Genomic DNA, 11,393 nt, shown 5'->3' with positions numbered 1-11,393 from the left:
TCTTTGGGCGAATTTTCTCACTGCATATATTATTATAATATGTACGACGTGCTTTGCTACGGCAAACTTCCAAAAAACTCAGTGGATAACAAAGCTTGAGACCAATAGAATCAATATTCTTAAACTCTTCATCAAAGAATTCTGGACTAACAACCCGAAGAGCTCTTGAGATACATAGAGGAAAAAATAGAATTTTTTCACATTGTATCTGTCCTGAGAAATAATGAATAAGATAAATTATTCATAGACTTCCTGTAAAAACTAAACTTTAGTGAACAATCTTCCCTATGAATAAGTATATCTAAGAATGGCAAACATTTACCAATTTCAGTCTCCATAGTCAATTTTCTAGAGGCGACTTGATCATTAAGTTTAGCTACAAATTTGTCTGTGTTTACATCTGTAGGCCATATACACAAAATATCATCAACATATCTAAACCATGGAATGATTCCAGGGGTAATTATTGAAACAAATTTTTCATCATGAGTAAATTTTCGTGATTTAAACACATAATTATTAGTAGTGTTTAGCAATAATATTATTTACAGACTAACAAGCACCGACCAATTTACAACTGTTGAGTAACACTATGGATAATGAAATAATATATATTATATTACATTGTTATATTCTGGTGTAAAATATATACATGGCAGCTTATCCACAGCTAAGTTTTGTTACTTAGCTTAGTGTTTGACCCCATGTGTGGGACCTGAGTGATAGTGAGGAGATGGTGATGTACAAGTGATGGTGATATAGCAGTGATAGTGAGGTGAAGGTGATATAACAGTGATGGTGATATAGCAGTGATAGTGAGGTGAAGATGATATACCAGTGATGGTGATATAGCAGTGATGGTGATATAGCAGTGATAGTGAGGTGATGGTGATATACCAGTGATGGTGATATAGCAGTGATGGTGAGGTGATGGTGATATAGCAAGTGATAGTGAGGTGATGGTGATATAGCAGGTGATGGTGATGTACAAGTGATGGTGATATAGCAGTGATAGTGAGGTGAAGGTGATATACCAGTGATGGTGATATAGCAGTGATGGTGAGGTGATGGTGATATAGCAAGTGATAGTGAGGTGATGGTGATATAGCAGGTGATGGTGATGTACAAGTGATGGTGATATAGCAGTGATAGTGAGGTGAAGGTGATATACCAGTAATGGTGATATAGCAAGTGATAGTGAGGTGATGGTGATATAGCAAGTGATAGTGAGGTGATGGTGATATACCAGTGATGGTGATATACCAGTGATAGTGAGGTGAAGGTGATATAGCAAGTGGTGATATATTAGTGATAGTGAGGTGATGGTGATATAGCAGTGATAGTGAGGTGATGGTGATATAGCAGTGATAGTGAGGTGATGGTGATAGTAAGGTAATATATTAGTGATGTGATGGTGATATAGCAGTGATAGTGAGGTGATGGTGATATAGCAGGTGATGGTGATATAGCAAGTGATAGTGAGGTGATGGTGATATAGCAGGTGATGGTGATATAGCAGGTGATGGTGATATAGCAGGTGATGGTGATATAGCAGGTGATGGTGATATAGCAGGTGATGGTGATATAGCAGGTGATGGTGATATAGCAAGTGATAGTGAGGTGATGGTGATATAGCAAGTGATAGTGAGGTGGTGATATAGCAGTGATAGTGTGATGTGGTGATATAGCAGTGATAGTGAGGTGATGGTGATATAGAAGTGATAGTGATATAACAGTGATAATGAGGTGATATGATATATCAGTGATAGTGTGATGTGGTGATATAACAGTGATAGTGAGGTGATGGTTATATAGCAGTGATAGTGAGGTGAAGGAAATATAGCAGTGATGGTGCAGTAGTGGTGATGTAGCAATGATAGTGATATATTAGTGAAAGTAAGGAGGAAATATATCAGTGTGAGGTGATAAAGCAGTGAAAGTGAGATGATGTTGGTGAAGCAGTGAAAGTGATAGTGAGCTGTTGGTGATATAACAGTGACAACAGCTGTCATATAGTGACACCAACAATCAGTTACTCAACATGGTCAGTACATTATCCCAGGTGTGGGACCTGAGGTGATGGCGATATAGATGTTATAGTGAGGTGATAGTGATAGAGCAATGATAGGTGACAGTACTGTGCAAGAGCAAATGATGGTGATACAGCAGTGATAGTCACGTATGATAGTTAAACACCAAAGATAGTGAAGTTATGGTAATATAGTGATAAAGGTTGTACCTGAATTACATTGGCATCAAAACCCACAGTCTATAGTGATGCAGGAGTGATGGTGATGGGTTATGGTACAGTGAACTAGAGTGGCAGCACAACACCACAGTAGTGATGGTGATGGTACAGTGAACTAGAGTGGCAGCACAACACCACAGTAGTGATGGTGGTGGTACAGTGAACTAGAGTGGCAGCACAACACCACAGTAGTGATGGTGGTGGTACAGTGAACTAGAGTGGCAGCACAACACCACAGTAGTGATGGTACAGTGAAATAGAGTGGCAGCACAACACCACAGTAGTGATGGTACAGTGAACTAGAGTGGCAGCACAACACCACAGTAGTGATGGTGGTGTTACAGTGAACTAGAGTGGCAGCACAACACCACAGTAGTGATGGTACAGTGAAATAGAGTGGCAGCACAACACCACAGTAGTGATGGTGATGGTACAGTGAACTAGAGTGGCAGCACAACACCACAGTAGTGATGGTGATGGTACAGTGAACTAGAGTGGCAGCACATCACCACAGTAGTGATGGTGATGGTACAGTGAACTAGAGTGGCAGCACAACACCACAGTAGTGATGGTACAGTGAATTAGAGTGGCAGCACAACACCACAGTAGTGATGGTACAGTGAACTAGAGTGGCAGCACAACACCACAGTAGTGATGGTACAGTGAACTAGAGTGGCAGCACAACACCACAGTAGTGATGGTGATGGTACAATGAACTAGAGTGGCAGCACAACACCACAGTAGTGATGGTACAGTGAAATAGAGTGGCAGCACAACACCACAGTAGTGATGGTGATGGTACAGTGAACTAGAGTGACAGCACAACACCACAGTAGTGACGGTACAGTGAAATAGAGTGGCAGCACAACACCACAGTAGTGATGGTGATGGTACAGTGAACTAGAGTGGCAGCACAACACCACAGTAGTGATGGTGATGGTACAGTGAACTAGAGTGGCAGCACAGCACCACAGTAGTGATGGTACAGTGAAATAGAGTGGCAGCAAAACACCACAGTAGTGATGGTGGTGGTACAGTGAACTAGAGTGACAGCACAACACCACAGTAGTGACGGTACAGTGAAATAGAGTGGCAGCACAACACCACAGTAGTGATGGTGATGGTACAGTGAACTAGAGTGGCAGCACAACACCACAGTAGTGATGGTGATGGTACAGTGAACTAGAGTGGCAGCACAGCACCACAGTAGTGATGGTACAGTGAAATAGAGTGGCAGCACAACACCACAGTAGTGATTGTACAGTGAACTAGAGTGGCAGCACAACACCACAGTAGTGATGGTGATGGTACAGTGAACTAGAGTGGCAGCACAGCACCACAGTAGTGATGGTACAGTGAAATAGAGTGGCAGCACAACACCACAGTAGTGATGGTGATGGTACAGTGAACTAGAGTGGCAGCACAACACCACAGTAGTGATGGTACAGTGAAATAGTGGCAGCACAACACCACAGTAGTGATGGTGATGGTACAGTGAACTAGAGTGGCAGCACAACACCACAGTAGTGATGGTACAGTGAACTTGAGTGGCAGCACATCACCACAGTAGTGATGGTGGTGGTACAGTGAACTAGAGTGGCAGCACAACACCACAGTAGTGATGGTACAGTGAACTAGAGTGGCAGCACATCACCACAGTAGTGATGGTACAGTGAACTAGAGTGGCAGCACAACACCACAGTAGTGATGGTGATGGTACAGTGAACTAGAGTGGCAGCACAACACAACAGTAGTGATGGTACAGTGAACTAGAGTGGCAGCACAATACCACAGTAGTGATGGTGATGGTACAGTGAACTAGTGGCAGCACAACACCACATTAGTGATGGTGGTGGTATAGTGAACTAGAGTGGCAGCACAACACCACAGTAGTGATGGTACAGTGAACTAGAGTGGCAGCACAACACCACAGTAGTGATGGTGGTGGTACAGTGAACTAGAGTGGCAGCACAACACCACAGTAGTGATGGTGGTGGTACAGTGAACTAGAGTGGCAGCACAACACCACAGTAGTGATGGTGGTGGTACAGTGAACTAGAGTGACAGCACAACGCCACAATAGTGATGGTGGTGGTACAGTGAACTATAAAGGCAGCACAACACCACAATAGTGATGGTGATGGTACAGTGAACTAGAGTGGCAGCACATCACCACAGTAGTGATGGTGCAGTGAACTAGAGTGGCAGCACAACACCACAGTAGTGATGGTGATGGTACAGTGAACTAGAGTGGCAGCACAACACCACAGTAGTGATGGTGGTGGTACAGTGAACTAGAGTGGCAGCACATCACCACAGTAGTGATGGTACAGTGAACTAGAGTGGCAGCACAATACCACAGTAGTGATGGTGATGGTACAGTGAACTAGAGTGGCAGCACAACACCACAGTAGTGATGGTGATGGTACAGTGAACCAGAGTGGCAGCACAACACCACAGTAGTGATGGTGATGGTACATTGAACTAGAGTAGCAGCACACCATAGTAGTGATGGTACAGTGAACCAGAGTGGCAGCACAACACCACAGTAGTGATGGTGGTGGTACAGTGAACTAGAGTGGCAGCACAACACCACAGTAGTGATGGTACAGTGAACTAGAGTGGCAGCACAACACCACAGTAGTGATGGTACAGTGAACTAGAGTGGCAGCATAACACCACAGTAGTGATGGTGATGGTACAGTGAACTAGAGTGGCAGCACAACACCACAGTAGTGATGGTGGTGGTACAGTGAACTAGAGTGGCAGCACAACACCACAGTAGTGATGGTGATGGTACAGTGAACTAGAGTGGCAGCACAACACCACAGTAGTGATGGTGATGGTACAGTGAACTAGAGTGGCAGCACAGCACCACAGTAGTCATGGTACAGTGAACTAGAGTGGCAGCACAGCACCACAGTAGTGATGGTACAGTGAACTAGAGCGGCAGCACAACACCACAGTAGTGATGGTGATGGTACAGTGAACTAGAGTGGCAGCACAACACCACAGTAATGATGGTGATGGTACAGTGAACTAGAGTGGCAGCACAGCACCACAGTAGTGATGGTACAGTGAACTAGAGTGGCAGCACAACACCACAGTAGTGATGGTGGTGGTACAGTGAACTAGAGTGGCAGCACAACTCGACAGTAATGGAGGTACAGTGAACTAGAGTGGCAGCACAACACCACAGTAGTGATTGTACAGTGAACTAGAGTGGCAGCACAACACCACAGTAGTGATGGTGATGGTACAGTGAACTAGAGTGGCAGCACACCACCACAGTAGTGATGGTGGTGGTACAGTGAACTAGAGTGGCAGCACAACACTACAGTAGTGATGGTGATGGTACAGTGAACTAGAGTGGCAGCACACCACCACAGAAGTGATGGTACAGTGAACTAGAGTGACATCACAACACCACAGTAGTGATGGTGGTGGTACAGTGAACTAGAGTGGCAGCACAACACCACAGTAGTGATGGTGATGGTACAGTGAACTAGAGTGGCAGCACAACACCACAGTCCACCACAGTCACCTCCTGTATGTTACTGTGGTTGACTGCTGCCCTCACCACATCCAGGCCGCTCACCACATGACCGAAGACACATGACCACTGGCGACCATCCTGGCGGTCCCTGGTGGCGATGACGAAGTGGGCACTCTTGGGACCCCCCAGCGGCCACCAGGACCACACAGCTCCTGCCTGGCCTGACCCCCGGTACTGCCCCTGGAGGTCAGGCAACAGTGGGGCTCCTCCCTCACCATCATTACTCTCGTAGTCTCCGCCCACCACCCACTCCCCCGGGCGACCCTTGTACTCCACCCACAACAGTTTAGTGTTGCGGAAGGTGTGGCCCCGCTGGCCCGTACACAACAACACAAACTGTCTGGCCAGCGGAGTGTCAGGGGTCAGCCGGATGGTGACCCGCCCTCTTGTTGACCCCGCCCACCCGAGGTCAAGGAACGCCAGGGTGCAGGAGGGGTCCAGCACGCCCACAACATCACTCTCCTGCACAAGATGATATAAATCATGCTGGTAACTGTATAACAAAATGTTATCATATTAGTTATCACAACTCAGTAAGTCAGTAATGTCAGTAAGACTAGTGGTTGTAATAAAGTAACCTGGATGGTGTGGGCGTGGGCGGGCGTGGACTGACGCAGGAGTGGGTGGAGATACAGCTGTCCGTCTTGTAGAGTTATCCTGGCGGAGCGGCGGCCATCTTGGTCTTCCTGGACGGCCACCACCCGGCCAGCCTCCACCAGCCTCTTGACGGCCACCACCCGGCCAGCCTCCACCAGTCTCTTGACGGCCACCACCCGGCCAGCCTCCACCAGGCTCTTGACGGGCTCCCTCATCCTGCGGAGGTCCTCAACCTGTGGACAGTGTCAGCCCCATTAACACCTGTGATCAGTGTCAGTTCCATTATCACCTGTGGACAGTGTCAACCCCATTATCCCTTGTGGACAGTGTCAACCCCATTATCACCTGTGGACAGTGTCAGTTCCATTATCACCTGTTGTCAGTGTCAGCCCCATTATCACCTGTGATCAGTGTCGACTCTATTATCACCTGTGATCAGTGTCAGACCCATTATCACCTGTGGTCAGTGTCAACCCCATTATCACCTGTGGTCAGTGTCAGCCCCATTATCACCTGTGATCAGTGTCAGACCCATTATCACCTGTGGTCAGTGTCAGCCCCATTATCACCTGTGGACGGTGTCAGCCCCATTATCAACTGTGGTCAGTGTCATCCCCATTATCACCTATGGACAGTGTCAGCCCCATTATCACCTGTGGTCAGTGTCAGCACCATTATCACCTGTAGACAGTGTCAACCCCATTATCACCTGTTATCAGTGTCAGCCCCATTATCACCTATGGTCAGTGTCAGCACCATTATCACCTGTGGTCAGTGTCAGGTCCATTATCACCTGTGGTCAGTGTCAGCCCCATTATCACCTGTGGTCAGTGTCAGGTCCATTATCACCTGTAATCAGTGTCAGCTCCATTATCACCTGCTGAGTGTCAGCCTCATTATCACCTGTGGACAGTGTCAGCATCATTATCACCTGTGGTCAGTGTCAGCCCCATTATTACCTGTGGTCAGTGTCAGCCCCATTATCACCTGTGGTCAGTGTCAGCCCTATTATCACCTGTGGTCAGTGTCAGCACCATTATCACCTGTGGTCAGTGACAGCACCATTATCACCTGTGGTCAGTGTCAGCCTCATTATCACCTGTGGACAGTGTCAGACCCATTATCACCTGTGGTCAGTGTCAGCCCTATTATCACCTGTGGACAGTGTCAGCCCAATTATCACCTGTGGTCAGTGTCAGCCCCATTATCACCTGTGGTCAGTGTCAGCCCCATTATCACTTGTGGACAGTGTCAGCTCAATTATCACCTGTGGACAGTGTTTGCCCAATTATCACCTGTGGTCAGTGTCAGCCCTATTATCACCTGTGGTCAGTGTCAGCCCCATTATCACCTGTGGACAGTGTCAGACCCATTATCACCTGTGGACAGTGTCAAACCCATTATCACCTGTGGACAGTGTTTGCCCAATTATCACCTGTGGTCAGTGTCAGCCCTATTATCACCTGTGGTCAGTGTCAGCCCCATTATCACCTGTGGTCAGTGTCAGGTCCATTATCACCTGTAGTCAGTGTCAACTCCATTATCACCTGCTGAGTGTCAGCCTCATTATCACCTGTGGACAGTGTCAGCATCATTATCACCTGTGGTAAGTGTCAGCCCCATTATTACCTGTGGTCAGTGTCAGCCCCATTATCACCTGTGGTCAGTGTCAGCCCTATTATCACCTGTGGTCAGTGTCAGCACCATTATCACCTGTGGTCAGTGTCAGCCTCATTATCACCTGTGGACAGTGTCAGACCCATTATCACCTGTGGTCAGTGTCAGCCCTATTATCACCTGTGGACAGTGTCAGCCCAATTATCACCTGTGGTCAGTGTTAGCCCCATTATCACCTGTGGTCAGTGTCAGCCCTATTATCACTTGTGGACAGTGTCAGCTCAATTATCACCTGTGGACAGTGTTTGCCCAATTATCACCTGTGGTCAGTGTCAGCCCTATTATCACCTGTGGTCAGTGTCAGCCCCATTATCACCTGTGGACAGTGTCAGATCCATTATCACCTGTGGACAGTGTCAGTCCCATTATCACCTGTGGTCAGTGACAGCCCAATTATCACCTGTGGACAGTGTCAGCCCAATTATCACCTGTGGACAGTGTCAGCCTCATTATCACCTGTGGACAGTGTCAGACCCATTATCACCTGTGGTCAGTGTCAGCCCTATTATCACCTGTGGACAGTGTCAGCCCCATTATCACCTGTGGTCAGTGACAGCCCCATTATCACCTGTGGACAGTGTCAGCACCATTATCACCTGTGGTCAGTGTGAGCCCCATTATCACTTGTGGACAGTGTCAGCTCAATTATCACCTGTGGTCAGTGACAGCCCCATTATTACCTGTGGACAGTGTCAGCACCATTATCACCTGCGGTCAGTGTCAGCTCAATTATCACCTGTGGTCAGTGACAGCCCCATTATCATTTGTGGACAGTGTCAGCACCATTATCACCTGTGGTCAGTGTCAGACACATTATCACCTGTGGTCAGTGTCAGCCCTATTATCACTTGTTGACAGTGACAGCACCATTATCACCTGTGGACAGTGTCAGACCCATTATCACCTGTGGTCAGTGTCAGCCCCATTATCACCTGTGGACAGTGCCAGTTCAATTATAACCTGTCGTCAGTGTCAGCACCATTATCACATATGGACAGTGTCAGCACCATTATCACCTGTGGACAGTGTCAGCACCATTATCACATGTGTACAGTGTCAGCCCCATTACCACCTGTGGTCAGTGTCAGCCCCATTATCACCTGTGGACAGTGAGAGTCCCATTATCTCCTGTGGTTAGTGTCAGCACCATTATCACCTGTGGATAGTGTCAGCCCCATTATCACATGTGGACAGTGTCAGCACCATTATCACCTGTGGACAGTGTCAGCACCATTATCACCTGTGGACAGTGTCAGCACCATTATCACCTGTGGACAGTGTCAGCCCCATTATAACCTGTGGTCAGTGTCAGCTCAATTATCACTTGTGGACAGTGTCAGCACCATTATCACCTGTGGACAGTGTCAGCCCCATTATAACCTGTGGTCAGTGTCAGCTCAATTATCACTTGTGGACAGTGTCAGCACCATTATCACCTGTGGACAGTGTCAGCCCCATTATAACCTGTGGACAGTGTCAGCTCAATTATCACTTGTGGATAGTGTCAGCACCATTATCACCTGTGGACAGTGTCAGGCTCATTATCAATTGTGGTCAGTGTAAGCCCCATTATCACCTGTGGTCAGTGTCAGCCCCATTATAACCTGTGATCAGTGTCAGCTCAATTATCACTTGTGGACAGTGTCAGCACCATTATCACCTGTGGACAGTGTCAGCCCCATTGTCACCTGTGGTCAGTGTCAGCCCCATTATCACCTGTGGAAAGTTTTTTTTTTCTACCACAGACGTGGCCACACATTTACAATGCTAACCAGCATATATACATTTTCTTCTGTCCTCCATGGACAGGGTTAGAGAAGTGCTAAACATATAGTTGAAGGGTTTATTGAACACTCAACGACAGAAGGTGATTCGGTGCTTTTAAAATGCTAAGCTAACCTACATACGTAAATACATAGGTACACAGATTTACGTATGCCCTACATAAAGTGTTTGATGTGTCTTTTACATAGTGTCATTAATGTACATTCACAATGGTGAAATGTAACTCTGATCAGCTTCCATATATACTTTATACCCATACATATACATACACACACACATATACATACATATATACACACACACATGCATTCACATACATTTGTCTCATTTACCCTGACAGGGTGAGGTAGCTGATAAAGAAACTAGTGTGCAACTAAGCCCTTAATCACTGAAGGTGATGAAGGTGCTTTTACAAGCTCAGGTTATATAGTTACATCATATATATACATTGTATGATTGATATATTACATGGTCAATCTTGGATACAAGTCCAATATATCATCAAGTGTTCCAGTACTCATATAGTAATTACAGAGTTCAGCATACCTTAGCCCAGGAGGGCGAAAGCCAGTCAGTATGGGACATTCTACAATATAATGTTCAAGAGAGTGCATGTTTTCTCTTTCACAAAGTTGACACATTGTGTACTCGACATTTGCGTTTTGAGAAAGCTGCCAGATACGTCTATATCCCAGGCGTATTCTGGCCACTATAACATCACATTGCCGGGTTCTTGTTCTATTAGTCCCATATGTGAATGTCTCCTCCCGATATCTATCATAATATTTAATGCTACAACTTTCAGGTATTTGAGAATTTGTTAGGTCGGTGAGATTTTCATTAGATATTTGTTTAAGTATTCTCTTTGTCACTGCTAATGAAACACCCATATCAATTTCTACCACTGGTTTTCTGCAGGCTGTCTTAGCAAGCATATCAACAGTGTCATGCCTTGAGATGCCAACATGTGATGGTATCCATAGGAATTTAATCTCAAATCTGTTTTCTTTGGCAGCTAAAACATTCATTCGAATATCACTGACTATTTTCTGGGTGTCCCTACTATGTGCGTTCAATGCCAGGAGTGCACTCTGCGAGTCACAGTACATAAGTCCACTGCCTTTGTCTTTTAAAAATTCAGTGGCAAGGTATATGCCTGCAAGTTCGGTTTGAGTTGTACTTGCCCAGTCATTGACGCGCTTCATTGCTGTATGTACGAGAGAAGATTGTTCAAATATGTTACATGCACATCCGGTACATCGTCCACCTTCTTCTACAGAGCCGTCGGTATAGCACTGATACACATCGTTACCCATACTCTGAGTACTCTCAGTGATGCTTTTCAGTGTTAACTGTTTTAATAATGTAGTGTGCACACTATCTTTCTTGGGCGCATTTACAAAATCAACTGATAGATCCCAGTTATCCCATGGAGTAATTGGCTGATTAATCATTAGTTGAGTTGGGTACATATTTAATATTTTGATGGAGTTGGCTACCTTGTAGAACCAATATACATAATCAGATTTC

At 46.0% G+C, this 11,393-nt stretch overlaps 1 protein-coding gene across 4 annotated transcripts in view; it reads right to left on the bottom strand.

Annotated features, from left to right (window-relative positions):
• Positions 1-612: 612 nt before the first annotated feature.
• Positions 613-11,393, bottom strand: part of LOC138364602 (tripartite motif-containing protein 5-like) — a 203,907-nt gene continuing 193,126 nt past the window's right edge. For 3 of the 4 annotated variants that reach the window (XM_069324442.1, XM_069324441.1, XM_069324444.1), the window contains 2 exons: positions 6,383-6,634; positions 613-6,266 (listed from right to left, as the gene is read on the bottom strand). In XM_069324442.1, coding sequence (XP_069180543.1) covers positions 5,754-6,266; positions 6,383-6,634 — 765 coding nt within the window. In that variant the 3' untranslated portion in view covers positions 613-5,753. The remainder of the gene's footprint in view (positions 6,267-6,382; positions 6,635-11,393) is intronic. The other variant, XM_069324443.1, reaches the window with a different exon arrangement.

Source organism: Procambarus clarkii, chromosome 14, assembly GCF_040958095.1.
Source record: "Procambarus clarkii isolate CNS0578487 chromosome 14, FALCON_Pclarkii_2.0, whole genome shotgun sequence".
NCBI classification, from domain to species: Eukaryota; Metazoa; Arthropoda; class Malacostraca; order Decapoda; family Cambaridae; genus Procambarus; species Procambarus clarkii.
Note: the sequence above shows the minus strand (reverse complement) of the source record. Positions and strands in the feature narration are given on the sequence as shown.